Raw genomic sequence first — 20,785 nt, forward strand, 5'->3', positions numbered from 1 at the left:
TAGCCAATCACGGGTGCAGATGACGCCGGTGACGGAGGAGGAAGATTACCAGTTGACGGTTTCTTTGTCTCGTTATGCGGTTCCTCAGTTGACCGTCCTCTCTTCATTGTTAAACGAGAGGTGGGTTTGGTCTCCTTTGGAACCACCGGGGCATTGTTTTCGTCAGTGGTCTTCTTCGTCCTTTTCTTCCGCTTTACTGCGTCAGATACGGCGGAAGCAGCGCATACTTCCGTCGATGGTGCAACAGCCGAAACTGTTATTCCAACCTCAGGAGTTTTGCTGTTTCCCACCCCAGCCTCGTTCGTAGGTTTGCCCTTATCTGGACTCACCTTTTTACGAGGTCTGTAAGGAGAGAGAGGCAAGTTCCTTCTCAAGGGAACATTTTAGTAGTTGCGGATGATTCCTTTCGAATTTCCGCAATGCCTTTACGTTTGTCTTGATTAGGATCTTTTCCCTCTCCATAATCTGTAGGGGATCGCGGCCGATGAAGCTTTTACAGTACCTCACCGACCGTTTGTAGCCCCTTTTTGCTTTGCTCTCTTTCGAGCAAATAGCCATTTGTGGTTATCCAGCCAAAATGGCTAAATCTGCAAAATTCTCAACAAAATGCTCTTGTACGCTTGTAAACAATAAAATGAGCTGTCACTGGAATAATTTTAACAGCTGTCGGACGAGTGGCTTAGAAATGAAAGCAGTCTGAAGTTGGTTGCAGTTTATTCATCTCACCCTGCATATTAAAGGGTTCAAGGTGTCTTCTGTCTGCAAAAAAGAATCAAAGTAAGATTTTGTCTATATTGAAGCCCTCAATATACTTATCTGAATTTTCTAAAGATCTTAAGAGGTCTAAACATCTGTAATTGAAAATTTTTTGACTTTTTGATTTTTTTTATTTTGTCCCACAGTCTCTACTATCCTCATGTTTATCTTCATATAGTATTTTTTTCGCAATTAAAAAAAAATCTAACAATTACTCTTTTTCAATAACGGCTTTAGATGGCTTAATGAAAATGGCAACAACTAAGCGAAGAAAAAACAACAAATAAAATTGTTTAATGATTTTATGCTTCTTTATGCGATATTTTTAATGAATATATACTGCATTACTTTACTATAGCTTCCTAATGAAGCGCCTTAATTAACGCTGGCATTACAGGCCGGCCACATGGACAACATTGCGAACAGATGTAAGACCGCCAGTAGGTAACTCGCCCGTTTTTTTTTTTTCTGTTTCCACTTTACAAATCAATGTTGTATAACATCTTGAAGTGGATGGCTGGCGGCTACCTAAATGTACGTGGTGTAACAATTTTCTTCTCTTTTCTTGGTCTTGTGCATTTTCATTTCATTTTGTATTTCATTTTCATCTAAAACGTTTATGTCAAATTATGTAAACCACTTGAAAACGAAAAAACGAAACATAAATATGTATGTTTGCTACTCCCCTGTTTAACACCTTCCGTACAAGGAACTGCAACCCACAAAAGGAACACAAATGCCTAACAAGTAGTTGGGAAGACGAACAAGAAGATACATTTATCTTTCGCTTCCTTTTTGTAGGCGGATGGATTTACAAGTACTGGCACCATATGCTTGGCCCGGCTTATCTTTGAGGATATGCAGTATAAGGATTTGTTTGGTTTCCCTAACATGAATTGTGGGTAGGGATTTTTCGTGTCTCCCTTCACCTCTGATGTGGGTGTTTACTCTTTACTTTGATTATCATTTATTTTAAATATGGGCCTCAAATTTCCATGGATTTTAATCTTTGTTTAGGAAAAACTCAATGTTTTTCTTTTCCAACCACTACATAATGAGTTAAATAAACATGTTGCAACCATTCCATGGATGAAAGAAATGTTCCCACACATTCGATAATTAAAAACAATTTCCATTGTAGGGTCAATATAGTATCATCTTAAAACAAACATCATTGATAGGTAAATGATGTTTGTTTTAAGATTCAAATTATTCCCACAGAAAAGGATTTGGAAATGCCTAATGGGAAGTACTTATTAAGAACCTTTTAACTTTGTGATAGTTTGTTTAAATCCTTTCAATACGAACAGTATAATTGAGCAATTATGTTCTCTCTTTTCGTTTCAGGTATGTTTTTAATATTTAAAAATAATGCAATATATTGTGCATTAGCAACCAAGTAAGTAATATTATTTTTATCCAAGAATATCTTCTTCGGGCGTACTTTGAAAAAAAAAATACTTGAGAGGTCCAAAAAATATATATTTAAGATATAGAATCCGCATAAAATGTCCCAAGAGATCTTCTTTATCAATTGAAATTCTTACAGGCAGTTCGGACTGTGTAGAATATTAAATAGGTCTTTTATCCATATAAAAGCCCGTAAGGAGGTATTATGTCTATAAATGTCAGGAAGCATTTGTCAAAAATCGGTTCAGATATTGCTATTTGTTTCATCCGATTCGACACTCCTAAACAATGATATTTAGACACGATATCAGACACTATGTAGATATACCTCTGCAAAATATCCTCTCTTTCAGATTTAGATGCAGCTTCTATATGCATCTTCATCCAATTTCAAAAACGAAGAAATTATGTTCACTCATATTCGAGCGACAGCGAAAAATTGAGTTTACTCGACTCGATTCCAAGGAGACTTTATGCGCTTAGCACAATGTTTAACACCAAAACAAAACGCTTTTGATTACTGTAAATTAATGCATTTATAGTATATGTTTAACATTAAAATTTTACTAGTGTATGGATTTTGAGTAGTTTCGTTTAAAAATGCTAAATATGAAAGAGCAAATGCACGTTTTACAATTTACTGTTCATGGCTAGTTTATATATCGTGTTAGTGTCACATGTAAAATGAAATGTTTCAATGAAATGTTTCATCTATCTTAAGCATTCTTATATCCTCCACCTTGGAATGGAGGGTATATTAACTTTGTCATTCCGTTTGTAACATCCCTAAATATTCGTCGTAGATCCCATAACGTATATGTTATTCATAATCAGCATACAATTCTAAGTCGATTTAACGATGTCCGTCTGTCTGTTTGTCCATCTGTTGAAATCACGATACAGACCACATTATTGACGTAGAGCGTCAAAATTTAGCACAATAATTTGTATTGTGTCTAGGATGGTTGGTATTGAAAATGAAATATATCGGTCCACGTTTTGGTATCCTCCCCATATTACCTCCCGATATTCGGTATTTTGATGATTTTTGCAACATTTTTAACGGATTTGTCTGAAATTTGGTATTTGCTGGTTATAATGGGCCCTTCTTGGTGCGGCGAAACATTGTACGTATACGTCACGCTTTGGCATAGCCCCCTTATAATGGTATCTCGCGATATTCGGTATTTTCATGATTTTTGCCACATTTTCCCACGGATTTGTCTAAAAATTGGTATTTGTTGGTCATAATGGGTTCTGCCTTCGTTGGCGAAACATTGAACGTTTTGGTTAAGCCCCCATATAATGGTACCTCCCGATATTCGGTATTTTGATGGTTTTTGCACATTTTCCCACGATTATGTCTAAAAATTGGTATTTGTGGGTCATAATGGACTCTAATGTTTCCTTTACCCAAAGGTGGAAAGTATTAAAAGTTCGGCCTAAGTTAATGTTTTTCTACTTGTTATTTAACATATTTGTTTTCCGTTTTCGGGGTTCTCGTAAAATCTGCGGCTTAAAATAACCGGCGTATTTCTTCAGATTTACCACCGTCATGTCAGGCTTCATTATCGACTTAAACAATATTGCAGCACCTCAGATGCTTTAGTTACTTTCTCTGCTAATGCTCCTCCATTATTATGATGGTGCCGACAAAGCTCATCACTATTTTTTTAGCCCCGCTGGTACTTTTAAAGAAGTGGACTCTATGAATTAAGGCCAATGAGTATTTCCATACTTCTGAAACAATCGCTCGGATTCGAGTAGAGAGTGAAACTCGCTCGACTTCGAACTGAAGTAAAAAATCTACACAAAATCGCCTTACCTTTTGTTTTTCTCTGCATGGTTTTTGTACACAAACTAAACTTCGTATAAAACTCGGACTCATCGAGTACTCACGCCTGCGAGAAAAACGAGCAAATATGAGTTGTATATTAACCATTAGATGCGAAGAAATTTGTTTTTAACATCTACGAGCATCGAGGGTTGTTGAAAGTCTTATATTTACTTCAACAACTCATCGTATTTGAGTGTTTTTATACCCTCCATCAATCTATGGAGGGTATTTTAGCTTTGTCATTCCGTTTGTAACTTCTCGAAATATTCATGATAGACTCTACAAAGTATCAGCGGATTTACCGATGTCCGTCTGTCTGTCTGTTGTAAACGCACTATCTTTCGAACTAATTGAGATAGTAGGCTAAAATTTTGCAAAATGCATATTTTCCCAGTCGGCATGTTAAGTTCGTAAATGAGCCATTTCGGTTCACTTTTTCGTATAGCCCCCATATAACGGTACCTCCCGATATTCGGTATTTTCATGATTTTAGCGACATTATTTACCGGAATTATTTTAAATTTCGTATTTGTAGTTCGTAACGGTACTACAGCCTATGACAAATTGTTACATGCTGGTCCCCGTATTCGTATAGCCCCCATATAACGACACCTCCCGATATTCGATGTTTTGATGTATTTCCGTATACGATTTTTTTCCAAATTTAAATACCAAATACCAGTAAGTCTATCCTACATAGCCACCAAGACTCATTCGAAATTTTAGATTTCCAGCTCTATTCCTTTCCCAAATATCTAAGTTAATACTATTCAGTATTTTTTGTACATTTTAGAACGTATTTCAAATGATCTTCCATGTATCAACCAAAACGTACGAAAGGTGATCAGATTAATTTGTTCAACCAAACTAAAGTTGTAACGAATCTAGTACACATTTCCAAAAACACCTACTTATATCATCACTACTTCCCAAACATAAAATACCAAAACGTACGAAATTTAATGCTTTTTAGTATTTTTAGACTTCTAGTCTAAATTTCCAGAAAAAAGTGCCCTTATCTCAGCTCTACCCACAAACATTGACCCACATGCAAAATTTCAAGATTCTAGCTTCAGCCGTTTTGCATGAGCTTTGAAATTATGGTCGACGGTTTTAACCCTCAATCGAGTCAACAATGGGTCTTTTTGGTTATTTTATAAATCATGTTTAAAAACGCCATTATAACGGGATCGTAACAAGACAAAATTTTCTACAAAAGTATTTGTCATAAAACTGTAGGTCCTTGATTGACGCCTGGAATTCAAAAATATTAAAAAAATTGCATTTTAGAATTTGAACCATACGTTATGGAAGTTTATGCAAATTTCTCCTAGAACACATGAGTTTTGAAATATGACGTCAAGAACAAAAATATTCATTATCAAACTTCACTATAAGTCACCAAAGAAATGAAATCCCTATTTCCATTATATATCAGGAAAATATTGGTATCAATGTTGCCTAAAAACGTGAAAATATTTCCTTATTTTTGATCAGTTTTTTCTCGTTTTGGAGTTGATCCATGAGAATTATATAAAATACCGTTTTGGGCAGAAAATCCACTATTCTGTACCATGGCCGATTATAAGTCGGCTACTATATACATCTGACAACTAAGTTTTTTTTTTGTCAAAACACATATTTTTATTTGAAATTCAAAGAGGGTCAAATCACAAAATATTGAAAAAACTGTTAAGTTTATTGGCAAATGGCTGACAAAAGTAGTCTTCCTTGCTGATCGTATGTAGGCCATGTTCAATAAGAATTTAAATCCTTGAGGGACTCCAAGAACCCAAAAGGATTAACAAATGACTGTAGTTTCATTATCTCCGACAATAAGATTGTGCATGGGAAATTTTGGCAGAAAATTCACCAGTAGGATACAAATCCACATATGTTTGCCAATTGGGAAATATTTGGAAAACAAATTCATGAGCCATGGTAACCTTGTCCCTACTCACACCTTCATGACATCCTGGCTGGCAGTAAAGATAAACTATAAAATTTCTTAAATATTACCTAAGCACGACAAGACATTATGACCCTGCCAACAGCATTTTCTTCCTTGACGTCCAAGGGTCTGTGTATAATTTAGCAATGAAATAAACAAAATTATGACAATCATAAACGGAAGTTTTATGACTTTTTATGGTGTAAATGAAATAACTTGAAAAAAACTGAATTTTTAAATGTCAGTGAAGCTGGCGTCCAACTGACTGACTAGCTGACTCCGAATAAGTGGTAATAAAATTTTGAAATTTTTTCAATTTTTTAAATAACACCAGAACAATAAAAACAATAATAATGGACAATAAGAAGAAAAAAAAAACAACAACAGCGAAAAGAATGCAACTTGTTTTTGCAAAAATGAAAAAATAACAATATTTTTTTTATTGCAAGAATAGGTGATTTCAACTTGGTAGAGGAGACACACTGGCGTTGAGATTATGGCCCGGTGGTTGCGCCTGGTGCCTCGGTGTTTTGTGGTTTGACAACTGGGTGGTAGTGGCTGTATATGTTGTTGTAATTACAGCTTGACTACTGAAGGTGTAGCGTAATATTCTTTTAGAATTACCTCATCATCAGCAGCAACGACGAGAACAGCCGGTGGCTATAAAGCGGTTTAGAGCTGACTGTGCCGCCAGTTTTAAAGCATGTGGTTTAACATTGGCAACACAAATTCTATGATATTTAAAAAATAAAATGTCAACTTCTAGCCACCGCGCCAGCTGAACCGTTGGCATAACCGGCCTTTGTCTACGTTTCATTTTTAAAATTTAGCCGAGGAGGTGTTTTGAAGGTGCCTTAGTTTAGAGTCACCACCATAAAATGGAGGGTACATTAAATTTATCCTATCGTTGGTAACATCTCAAAATCTTCATTGGGGACCACATATTAACAATTTGAAATTAAATCGGTTGAAAATTAACATGTTCAGTTCAAAATGGATGAGCATTTACCCAACGTAAATTATGAATATTTATGGAAAATGTTATATCCTGATCATATTTTCATCTCTCGTAAAATATGTGAAGATTTCTGTGGAATTTTTCAACTAAATTATGATGTTTCAAGTTCTCAGAGAACAAACAACTATAAAAAACAAGTAAAAAAGCAATAATTTAGATCGGCCGACCCCCCCCCCCCCCCCCCAAAAACATTTGGAAGGAATACGGAATTAAAAAATTACGTCGTAGGGAGATACCACGTTATGGGGGCTATAGGAACACCTAGACTTTGTTTCAATTTCCTATTTGCAGTTCGTAACTGGTACTACAGTCTGTGACGGAAAATTTTCTATGCAGGTCTACCCATAGTCTACCCATGGTCTACCCATATGCAGGCACCCATAACGGTAACGGTATTTTGATGATATTAGCGACATTTTTCTCCGGAATTATTTAAAATTTGGTATTTGAAGTTCGTAATGGTTACTACAGCCTACGACAAAAAAATGTCTGTGCAGGTCCACGTCTCCTTATAGCCCCCGATAACGGTACGTCTCAATATTGGGTATTTTGATGATTTTAGCGTTTTTTTTTTCACCAGAGTAGTATCAAATTACGTATTTAGAGTTCGTAATGGGAACATGGGACATATTTTTAACAGAATTTTTAACGGAATTTATTTTTAGAAAATTTCCAAATTCGTTCTAAATAGTGGAGGGTATTCAAAGTTCGGCCGGGCTGAACTTACTACTTTTTAACTTGTTTTTTAATATCGGGTTGATTTTGAAAATTCGACCATACGAAAAGTGGCTACAGATGTATATCCCTAGGCAATGTTCGAATATTTAAATATATTTTGACTTCTGTTATGATTATTCAATTGTTGTCGATTTCGTATCGGACCTAAATAAATATGACTATATTGGTTACTTCCTTCACTATATACAAGATGGGAGAGATTTTTAGAAAATGTTAACATGTGCGTGAGGTACCAGACAAAGTCGACCGAAGTATTCTACATTCGTACTTCTTCTAATACAGACAATAATATTGGTTTGGGCAAAATTACAAAAAAAAAATCGAAAATTTGTATTAAAAATTTATGCGAAATCAAACATTCCGACAAATTCCATATTCATCTCAGGCATCTGGTAGAGGGAAAAATTTAGATATAATATAATGATATAATGAATAGCTGACTTGTTTCGCAAGTTATGACAAACAAAAGTATTAAAAATAGCGATCCTTTGTGGATGAGGTACCAGAAGTGGTTCGCAGATTTATATTATCTTCACAACAGGTCTTGTGTTGGCTAAAATGTTTGTATGTGTTAAATTTGAAGAGAGTTGGATGCTTATTTCGCTTTCATTGAGCGTTTTTTTCTTCAAAAATTTGCACCATGAGTAGGGGAGCTACCAGAAGAAATGGTCCGATCTCTAGCATCTTTATAACAGATATTGTGTTCACGGAAATATTGAGATGTACCAGGTCTGAATCGAATCGGATGTTAATTTCACATTTTCAAAATTTTATGGATATTCAAAATGTTGACCCCTTTTCGGAAGAGGTACCAGAAAGAGTAGACCGATATGTCCCATCTTCACAGAATATATTGTGTTAGTAGAGATAATGCGACGTGTGAAATATGAAGATAACTGGATGCTTATTTCGGATTTTATAAACGTTTTAGTTATTCAAAACATTGGCCCTTTGTGGGGGAGGTATCAGAAAGAATCGTCCGTATTTAACAATCATCAGATCTTGTGCTGATAGAAATATTGAGATGTGCCATGTCTGAATGAAATCGAATGCTAATTTCGAGTTTTATGAGCTTCATGGATATTCAAAATTTTTGACCCTTACCAAAAGTGGTGGGTGCATGTAGATGCATTGGGATGTGTAAAATGTTAAAAGAATCGGATAAACATTTCGCATTTCATAAGAGTTATAATTATTCAAAAATGTTGACCTATTCTGGGGGAGGTATCAGAAGGAGTGATTCGATATATTCCATCTTCACAGCTAATCTTGTGTTAGTAGAAATGTTGAGATGTGCCGAGTTTGAAAGCGATGACAATCAAATTTTTGACCCCTTGTAAGGGAGATACCAGAAGAAGTGGAACGATATATTCCATCTTCGGGTTAATAAAAGTACGTGGACAATCGAAGACAATAGGACTCTTATATCACATTTTATAAGCTTTATAATTATTCAAAATTTCGACCCTTTGGGGGAGTTACTAGAAGTAGTGGTCCGATATTGTCCATTTTCGCACCTGACCTAGCACTGATGCAAATATTAAGATTCGCAATGTTGGAACAAAATCGATTTACCTTTTCTCTTTCTGTGTAGTAAAATTTGAAAAATATCGACCTTTTCGACGAGGTGAAGTGAGGTGAAATTCGAAACAAATTAAAGTCTAGTGTTCCACAAAGTAGGCATTCGTTCTATTTATACCCTACGCTGGTGGTACAGGTTATTTTGTATTCGGTCCAAATTTATATATTTTCGCCCGGCTTCATCTTTATTGTGCGTCATATGTGTAATATTTGTCCAAATGGGATGGATTTCCCATATCTAATCGAGTTGATTCTAGAAGCAAGTACTTTAAATTTCAGTCAAAAAATAGACATAAATCCCAAATATACTATCGAAATCGGATCAGATTTAGATATATCTTCCATATATATCTTAATCCGATTTCTGGTTTATTACGGTGTGCACCAAATGGTTATTATCAGCTGAAATGAGCTGAATTTTGGAAATTCCTGCTTAATTCATCCTGAAAAAAATTACATTAAATTTGGTGATAGCTTCCATATGTTAGTTTTATCCGATTTGGTGTTTAAGTATGTACTCCACAACAATGATATTTGACATCAGATACAAATTGAAAATGGTTCCGCCAAATTGTATAGAGATCGGTTCAGATTTGTATATAGCTTCGATATACATATTCATCCGATTTTTCACTATATATGTAATAACAGCCCCAATTGAATAGATTTTCTCATGTCCAATTTAATTTTTCGTATGGTGGAACTAGGTGCGGTATATCTATTGCTGCAATAAATATGTTTTAATATAATCCTTATCGAAGTTGTATCATGCACTATACAGAAATATTATTTGGTACTAGAAGCACAAAAGCCTCTAATAAATTTGTTGAAAATCGATTCAGAGTTGAATATAGTTTCCAAATAGTGACTACTCTAAAGCCATGATACGCATTCAAAAAAGTTTCATAGTTGGTATGATCTACTTCACCTAAATTCTCTAAATAAACTTTTTTGTTACGAAAGCTCTACTAAATGTACATAGTGGTGTAGGGTTTTATTATTATGGTTATTTGTCTTAGTAGTTAAAATTTACTTAACGAACTCATTATTTGGTAATGAGTTTATTTGCTTTGTAACTGCTTCCTCTGTAGAGCATTTCTTATGCATTGTTATAGTCTTTATATTGAATATTTCTTTTTATTAAAAAAAAATATATATTACCTTTGTTTTTGTAAACAACAATTTACTTTCAGTTTTTTTTTTTTTGTTATATTATTATTATTTTTTTGTCTTTCTATTATACATTCATTAAATACTTGGATGTTATTCTGTAAAGTTGTTTCCACCATAAATGGTTAGTGACTCGTGAATTGACATGGAATTCAACAACACGATGATATTTTACAATACCTGATCGAACGGCCAACATAATATGAATATTTGACGAGAGAACAACAACAAAACACAAAATATAATAAATTAAGTTTAATCGACGTCCGAAGTGTGGACGGCCAAGTTGTTTAGACCAAATTTGGTGAAAATGTATGGTTCTTATGAAATTAACTTATTCTGAAAGTGTGTTTTTACAACGTAAAATGTAAGCAAAAATACATATTTTAAGTCAATTTACATTTATATTATGAGAGCAATGGGATTTATTATTGGGTCGGAAATAGGATCAAATTTTAGAATAAGTTTAGATTTATACGAATTGGTCACCCTTGGCACGATTTATGGCCTTCAAGTGGCTATAAAACCGTCACACGCTGCCTGAATGTTGCTCTGCGGTATTTCGGCGAAGTGCTTGCTTGAGGTGATCCGCACTTTGTTATTTTTTAGTGCCAACCTTGCTTTCCAAAATACTCCAGACACAATAGGCCAACGTATTGGTATCCGGATATTTTGGTGATCATTGTGCCCTGGAAATGAAGCGTGGAACCTCATTTTGTAACCATTCTTGGGTGACGCGTGCTGAGTGCGATGGATGCTGATTCCTGTTGGAATGTCCTAGGTCTGCGCCCAAAATGTTTGCGTGCCCAAGACTTTAACACACCCTCCAGAATATTTTCGCGATAATATTCGGCATTTATTCTGATGCCATGGTCGATTAATACGAGCGGAGAGCGACCATCGGCTGTTATGGCGGCCCACACCATCACCATGACCGTCGCTTGAGTTCTTGTGACCAACCGAAGGTTCTCATTTTCACCTGACCTCTTTGGCAAGTGAACACGATCATTCTGTTTGTTTACAAACTGCTGGACAACGAATGTTTTCTCATCGGAGAAAATCAAATTCGGCAGTTCGCCACTATCGACCAAGCGAAGTAACTCGTTAGCTCTTTTGAGTCTATTTTCTTTCTGTTGCGGTATAAGTTCTTGCTCTTTTTGGAATTTCAATGGCGTTATCCCGAGCTCATTTTTCAATATTTGCCAAATGGAATATTGCGATATGTTCAACTCACGAGCCATTTTTCGGTGACTGCTACGCGGGCCGCTTCTTTAGTTTTCGAACCATTTCCGCTGATGTTGTTGTTTTCTTCTCCACTTACATGACGTCGGACTACGTTACCAGTATCACGGTAACGAGCGATGGTACGAGACACAAACGATTTTTTCACATCTTAATGCTGGAGTGTTCTAACGATAGCCGCTTGTGGTTTTCTAGCCAAATATAAAGAAATCACAATATCTTGCTTGAATTCCATCACGAATAACTTTGTTTCTGGAAAATTCGCACCAAAATGCTTTTGTACGCTTGTAAACAATATAAGGAGCTGTCACTGAAATAATTTTAACAGCTTTCGGACGAGTGGCTTAGAAATGACATCAGTGTGAAGTTGGTTGCAGTTTTTTCAACTCACCCGTATTGGCAAATTTTGAACGTCTTCATCAGCTTTTGAACTGGCAAGGAACTAGATGTGGCCTCATAGGAAGGAACTAGATGTGGCCTCAAGACCCAACTTTTGAAATCTACCCTCTATAGGGGCCTCAACGCCATCTTAACATTTACCGTTCTTCATTTCATTTTAAAGGACAGTTACATTCAAAATTGGATGTTAACAACAAACCTTTTGTTATTCATTTATTCCATGACCCCTTGACATCAATAGCCATTATTACCACTCTCATCAATCTCATAACCAAAAACCCGTATATCAGAGAGGCATTAAACATCCATCTCCTTTGATTTTATTACATTTACAAAAGAACCGTCTTTTCGGGGTTTTTCTAACATTTAATTAACGATTTTTCCCAACTCTCTTGTTACTCCTCCTAAAATGTGAGTCTCTCGCTCCGCATGAAGTTTCATGCTCTCTGAGATTTAATCCAAATAGCAACAATGCGTAGGGGTCTCCTCGGCCGTGTTTAATAAATTGTTGTTTCTTCTCTATAAGGTGTCACGCTTTTTCAGATTTCAAATATTCTAAACATATTATTTCTTGAAATATTTCATTGAATTGAAGTTGGGTTTTTTCTCCAAAAACAATGGTAAACACACACTGAGACGAGGGCAGAGGCGCAATTTATAAAGACTACTCACACACACATATGAACACACGCTCACGCATTTTATTATCACAGCAAAATGTACAATTCTTTCTATTGATCTCTTCTGTACGATCGAGGCATTGATTTGCCTACCCGCTCACCATTCCACCAGCCAGCCAGTTGGTGTAGTTTTATGAGCCATTTGTTGTTGTTGTCGTTCTTGAGGCGAGCCTTTTTTGTGTTTTTAGGTGCTGGTAGCTAGCTGTTGGCCTGTCTGCCTGCTTGCCATGCCGCCTTAGCATTTAGCTGGTGTATGGATGGCATGTTTCAATATTCTTTTTGTTTTTTCTTCCAAAAAAAGACAGATTTCAACTTCAGTTCTATCGCTTAACTGCAAACGAAAACATGTAGCACTGTGTGATTACGGATAAAAAGAAGAGAAAGAAAGAAAAACGAGTTTAGAACAAAATAATATTTTATTTTAAATGGAATAATACAAAGCATGGAATTGATTTGAAAACCACGACAAGAAATGTAATACAAAAGGAAATTTAGAGTGAAAAAAGGTTGAGAATTTGATAAAATTCCAAAAAAATAAAAGTTAATAGAAAAAAGAAGTTGTGATAATTTTATAAACAAAATATCAAAGATATTTTGAAAATTATTGAAAAAAGTGAAAACGCATGAAACTTCAACGTGGTTGTTCAACCAAAAATTATGTTGATTATATGCTGTCGAATAGAAAATTCTAATTTTTTAAATAAAAAATATATTTTTGAACGGGTATCAGTTTTGAAAAAAAAATACTCAACCTTGTGAAAAGTGAAATGAAAATTCTATCCTATAAAAATATATTTATGCACTGAATTCAGTTTTGAAAAAATACTCAAATTCGTGAAAAGTGAAATAAAAAGTCTACGAATCATATTAAATATTGAGTGTGGACATTTAACCGAAAAATGATGTGGATTACATGTTCGGGATAAAATATTCCAATTTTCTCAATACAAAAAATATTTATTTATACAAAATTTCAGTTTTGCCAAAATGCTCTGGATATTTAAATGACAAATTATGTGGATTACACGTTGCCTAATTATCTTTTATACCCTCCACCATATGGATGGTATATTAAGTTTGTCATTCCGTTTGTATCACCTCGAAATATACATTTTAGACCCCACAAAGTATATATATTCTTGATCAGCATACAATTCTAAGACGATCATTCTGTGGATCGTCCGTCATTCTGTGGAATTAAGTAAATTGATACAATTTTACTCAAATGTATATTATGCCTGCAGGACATTTGGTATTGAAATTGGGCAATGTAGATCCACGTTTGGGTATAGCCCCCATATAACGGCATCTCCCGATATTCGGTATTTTGATGATTTTAGCGACAATATTCATAGCAATTGTTTCAAATTTGGCATTTGAAGTTCGAAATGGATACTACAGCTTAAGACGGAAAATTGTCAGTGCAGGTCCACCCACGTCTTCTTTAACCCTCATATAACAGTACCTCCCCTTTTACGTATTTTGATGATTTTAACGACATAATTAACCGGAATTGTTTCAAATTTAGTAGCTGAAGTTCGTAATGGATACTACAGTCTAAGATAGAAAATTATCTGTGCAGGCCCACGTCTTCATATAGCCGCCATATAACGGTACCTCCCGATATTCGGTATTTTGATGATTTTAGCGACATTATTTACCGGAAGTGTTTCAAATTTCACATTTAAAGTTCATAATGGGTACTACAACTTATGGAAAAAAAATTCCTGTGCAGGTCCACGTCTTCGTATAGCCCCCATATAACGGTACATCCCGATTTTCGGTATTTTGATGATTTCAGCAACATTATTCACCGGAATCGTTACAAATGTCGTATTGGAAGATTTTAATGGGCACTACTATGGCAAAAAATTTCATATGCAGGTCCACGTCTTCGTATAGTTCCCATATAACGATTTTCATTTAATGGTAGTTTTCGTACCTTTATTGAAATTTATCAAGTTCCTTCCAAATGGTGGTTCGGCCCGAACATAGCTGCTTTTTTACTTGTTTTTTTTTTTTTTTTTTCAATTATTGAAGCAGTTTCGATATCAAATATTGGCTCATCTGTAGTTAAATATAATTTCTCCATTTTTTTAAAGATTTTTTCCCATCCTCGCAAAATATAGGCCTACTTTTTCATAAAACCTTAATTTTAAGATATTTCCTGATTTCAACTATTTCCCGGGTTATAGCAAAAAATTTCAATTGATTTGACACCTATTTGGCATACTCTTGGCAGAAAATGTTCAATGTAGATAAATGTTTCGGAATAGCATCCGTATAAAAGAACCTCCTTGTTTTACTTATTTCGAGGGTCTTGAAGAAATTTTCCACCGATTTGGCTAAAAAAAGTATTTTTGGCGAAATTTGGACGTAAGATATCAACCGGCTCGTTAGTTAAAAAATTCTAGTTTTTTAATCCATGTTTCTTTAGGCAACTTATGGGTATACATTTTGGATATTCCCCATATAATATTACCTCCAGGTCCTCTTTCCTAAGAATTGCAAATTTGCCGTAAAATGAAAAATTGGCACGAGAAATCAAAACCATTTAAGGAATTTGATGTTATTAGTCAAAACGAATACCTTCACTTAGAATCAATCCCTTATCAACTCCCAGACAGTGTTGTTTGGGAACATGAACTTGGAAGGTACCGTTATATGGGAACTTTACCAACATAAATAAGCCTAAAAATCAAAATAAGCCTAAAAATCTGGATTCAAACAAAATTTTTTATTGTTCGCAACTGCCGCGCCGGTTGAAGTCGTGAAAAAAAGTATTGTGTTATAGCTGTCGAACAGTTTGCCCACATTTTGGAAAGACATTTTCATACGGCACCTATATTCCACATATCGGAAATGGGTTCAACCCTCTAAACAATTTTTTCCCGAATTCAGGGTTTACATTTTTAGGAAAATTAGAGTAGATCACAAAAAAAATCCTTCCTCTGGAGATAATTTACAAAAAATCAAAGAACTTTTACTCAATTGGAGTTCTTAACAAAGGCTTAGCATGCCAAAGAGATTTCGCACAATTTTTTTGGTTTCCCTTTTTCAAATTTGTTCCTATCGTCCATAAAACGGATTACACTCCAATATCGATGTACAGATTTTTTCAATAGATATGACTTAGATAAATCAAATATGAATTCTGCACGATTTTAAAAATTCATACGGATTCCTAATATTATACATGTCTCTGGGTTATTTTGATCACAATCCTCCCTAAATTTCCTAAACATTTCCAAAATCCCAGCTTAATCCCTTCCTCCGAAAATTTTTCCCTGATTGCATCTTAAGGACATTTAAATGACACGGCTAATTGAGAGTCAAGCATTCTCCCACACACACTATCTCTCTCTCATTTTCCCAACTACCACACCTTGTGTCTGTGAGCAATCGATTGACGATTGACTACCTGCTGTGGTCCACATTCAAAATCTGTTTTTCGGTTACAATAACAACAAGCATTATTCGGCATCTTTTCATAATTGCCATATCTTTAATGTTGCAACACCTGTCCCAAAACAGATTGTCCTTATCGAGGCATTTAAGATTTTTCCTTCCCAAATAGCAATTAATTCCAAGAAAATTTTCTTTGTAGGCATGAGAAATTTTGCGGTTCAATGGAATCTATTTCTTGTAAAATTGATTTTGAGAATCGGCTTTTCATTGTGAGACATTTAAGATAGATTTTTGGTTTCAAAAGTTCTTTGAAAATATGGATTGAGCTAAAAAAATCTACGTACAAAATTTGACCCTCATAATCAGAGACACCTGTACAAGAACAAACCGAGTAATGCACACTTACAAGAGTTGAACCAAAATTCTGGAGGTACTCAAACAACCATCGTAGAAAGCCATATGCAATACAACACTTCTCCAATCGGGTATATTCTGTTAATAGACCACTGCTAAATTTTAGAGAGTACCTACGTCCACGAGTTTTTATTCCCGATTTTTAGAAACCCCTTTATAGAACTACTTTTCTCGATATTTGTTCAAATAGCCCCCAATTCATTGAAATTTTTTATTCCCAGCTTTTAGGTGACCCATAAAAGGTGAATTTTTCTCTATCATTGTTGAGACAAACCCCCAAATCCTCGAGAAAATTTGACCTTTGGGCCACATCGAATCTATGAATAAATAATTTTCTCACGGTCATACCAAGAATTGTATAACAGAACTGTTTTAAAATATGAAAAACACTATCCACCAGAGTATTTCAAAAGGAGAAAACTTGAAATTTTGAATAAATAAATATTTTCTTTTGAGAGAAAAAAAATTAAGTCTCCCCTCTTCAATATTTAGCAGACCACGACGAACGGACAGTATAACTTGGAGACAGACATTACGAAAAATTGTGATTATTTTTTACCATGGGCAAAAAACTGCAACAATTTTTCTCCAGTCGTACAACTGAGGAGACGGGCTGGACAATGCAACAATTGCAAAAACATCTGCCGGAGCAACAACAACATGATGTAAGTTAAGATTTGAATATAAAAATCAATATTTAAACTTTGCCAAGATAAGTGGCATATAATTGAAATTGTTATACAGAGTAAAAAATATTTCTGATTTATTTAGTGTATTTACATTTTTATAAAATGTAACAAAATATAATTTTTTGCCGTTTAATGAAGATCCCTAGATATTAAAGCAATTTTTCAAATACCTGTTATAAATAAATTGTGTTTTAAAAAATAGTTTAAATGAAGAGTTTTATACAAAAACTGTTATAATATGTAGGAGTTAATGAATAATGAATTCGCATTTCTAGTATGCAAAAAATGTAGAAATGAAACAAAAACTGTTGTTATTAAACAAAAACTGTTATACATAAGCTGTTATACACAAACTGTTATACACAAACTGTTATACATAATCTGTTATACACAAAGTTTGAAACAAAAAATTAATAATGAAGTTTCACTTCCAGTGCGCAAAAATTGTAGTAATGAATCAAAAACTGTTATATAAAAACAGTTATACTAAACTGTTATACATAATCTGTTATACCCAAAGTGTTATACAAAATTTACACCTTATCTTACCCACCAACATTAATCCAAATGCAAAAATTTCGTTTCACTTGGGCATTTATGAATTAGTCAACCTCCTTTTTTCTTGATTAATGCGTATGTTTTGTTGATGTAACCATTCATGTTCTCATGAACCCCAATTTGGGCGCCATTTCACTAAGGATAACTGGTCTGAATTCATATGAATTGAAGTTTAAGTTTTTGTAATCTCTTTTGACACAATAAGGAATTTATGTTAGCTGAATTTTGTCTTTTAACAAGATATTTATGTATTCCACTTTGGGCGCCACTTTAGATCTCGGAACTGATAAGAACTCGGAACTGAATTTTTTGTATTATTAGTTTGTACACAATATGTAATTAAGATAAGATTTCTTTTATTTTTTTAACGAATTCCTTATGGAATCCACGTTGGGCCCCACGCCACAAAGAATGAACCATCTAAATATATACGAACTGTATTAAAAATTTATATGGTTTGGGTTTACACAATATTTAATTTGGGTTTGCTGATTTTTATACCAAAATTCTTATGGACCCCACATTGGGCGCCACTTTTGAAAAGTATTTGCTATCTGAATTCAATCAAACTGCATTTAAATTTTGTGTGTTTTAAACACATAATGTTAATTTAACTTACCGGGGTTTCACGGTTTTTAAAAAGATTCTTGGGAATCCACGTTGGGCGCCACTTCACAAAGGATGATGATCTGAATTTAATTGAGCCGAATTTGAAAATTGATTTAAATCTTTAATTTAGTTTTGCAGAAATTGTTTTTTTGTAATTGTTTTTTTATTCTTATGAGCTCCACGTTGGGCCCCACTTTGGAAGGGATGTATTTTCTCAATTCAATCGAACTGAATTGAAAATGTGTATTATTAGTTTTACACTTACCTAGAGCCTATCTGGATTTAAAGTTTTTTTTAAATTTTTAGAAACCCACGTTAGGTGCCACTTTGGAATACATTTGCTATTTATATTCAATCGAACCGATTTTGAAATTTGTGTCAATAATTAATTTAGTTTAGAAAACTTACCTGAATTTTAGGTTTTTTAAGATTTTTAGAAACCCATCTTGGGCGTCCTCTACAAATGACGATCTATTTAAATTAGATCAAAATAATTTTAAAATGTTCATAGTTTGTTTTTTCGCAATATTAAATTTTGCACAATTTTTTTAACCCCACATTAGGGGCCACTTTGGAATACATTTATCAACTGAATTAAATCGAACTGGATTTAAAATTTGTGTTTTTTTATTTAGAAACATACATAATTAATTTAGCTTACCTGGGTTTTGAGTTTTTGAAAACGATTCCCACGAATACACGTTGGGCGCCACTCCACAAATGCTGAGCAATCTGAACTCAAACAAACAGAATTTAAAATTTATGTCAACAATGAATTTGGTTTAGCAGTATATGTCTTTTTTTGTAACAAGATCCTTATGGACTCCACGTTGGGACCGTTTTGGAAGGATGAACTTTCTGAATTCTGAAGAATTGAACGATTTGCATTATTAGTTTTGTGCAATATTAACATGAGCTAAGATGTATTTAGTTTTTTTTTTTTTTTTAACAAGATTCTTATGTACACCACGTTGGGCGCCACTTTACAAAGAATGCATTCTCTTAATTCAATCCAACAAAATTAAAAAAGTAGTTTTTTTTTCTGTGTTTACACAATGGGTCACCTAATTTAGTGTGATAAATGTTTTTAAACTGTTTTTAGTGGATTTCACGTTGGGCGCCACTTTGTTAAATATAAACTACATTATTTCAATGAACCGAATTTAAAATACAATTTAGCTTAGTTTATTATTTTGTTTCCTATTTTCAGTTGTATTTGAATTAATTCGTTTTAATGAATTCCCACTTTGGAATTCAATGAGTTCCATCGCAACTCCCATTTCCCATGGCAAGGGATTAACCCAATAGTCATGTCGTATCGATTAATTTATCCATGCCAACCAGTCAACCAACCATCCAACAACAACATTTCCCATGGCACACAAATCCAGACCGGTATTTCCTATTCACTTGTAAACACCTTTTAAGGTATTTGTCATTTACATAATCACAAAAGCAATTTATGCAAAGTTCAATATACTTTAAATTAGAGAATTGATGTTTGTCATTTTGCCAGCGGTTCGAACATACCCAGAAATACCGGTAACATGTAGTGGGGCTGGCTGGCTAATCACTTAATCAGCATGGTATTTATATATATAGACATGGGAATATATTTCCAATTAAATTACCAATGACAGATAAGGGTTCTTGAATTGCCAATGGGCGGTGTAACCAAATGAAGTTGACGCGATAACATATTTAATTTATGTTTTTACAAAACCAAAAATAGAGAAAACAAAAAAACATAGTGGAGAAGAGGGAATAGCACAGACACCCCACTTCACCTCACATTCTATGGTTACACCAAAAAAGGGAAAATAACTTCCAGCCAATGAATAATTAAGAAATGTTGTCACGTTGCCTGCCAACAAACCATAGAAAATTAAAAAAGAAGAGAATCACAATAGGAAACAGTTTTAGAAATACTCCCCGATGTTGATCGGCATGTGAAATAGCAATGAAGCAAAATTGATTAATAATTTAAGAATTGCCAAGAACCCGAAATATAATTTCATAACCTTCTGGAGACCATAAATACGGTCAATGTTGTAAATTTTGGTGTTTTTAACACAAGAAAACATGTCAACATAAAAACTTTTGCTTCCCCTTTACCCTTTACATCTCTGTTTTTTGAAGTCGACAAATAAAATGAAAATTTACAAATCTATGGCACCCCTATTTGGTTTGTGAAGATTTATTAATTTGGTAATTTGACATGCCTAGAATCTGAAAAAAGTAGCAATAAATAAGTTGACAACATTCCAGCGAAGATTTCTGGACGTGTTTTGAAGACATCAGCATTAATGTGTCATTTTAATGTTA

At 34.2% G+C, this 20,785-nt stretch overlaps 1 protein-coding gene across 6 annotated transcripts in view; it reads left to right on the plus strand.

Annotated features, from left to right (window-relative positions):
- The window catches only part of LOC101895102 (GATA zinc finger domain-containing protein 8), a 216,679-nt gene that overhangs the window by 125,389 nt on the left and 70,505 nt on the right, over positions 1-20,785 (plus strand). The window contains exons 1-2 of one of the 6 annotated variants that reach the window (XM_059129883.1): positions 13,101-13,256; positions 17,097-17,269. Of the exons in view, the coding sequence (XP_058985866.1) occupies positions 17,165-17,269 (105 nt within the window). The 5' untranslated portion in view covers positions 13,101-13,256; positions 17,097-17,164. 6 annotated transcript variants of the gene reach the window in all.

Source organism: Musca domestica, unplaced genomic scaffold, assembly GCF_030504385.1.
Source record: "Musca domestica strain aabys unplaced genomic scaffold, Musca_domestica.polishedcontigs.V.1.1 7, whole genome shotgun sequence".
Lineage (NCBI taxonomy): Eukaryota > Metazoa > Arthropoda > Insecta > Diptera > Muscidae > Musca > Musca domestica.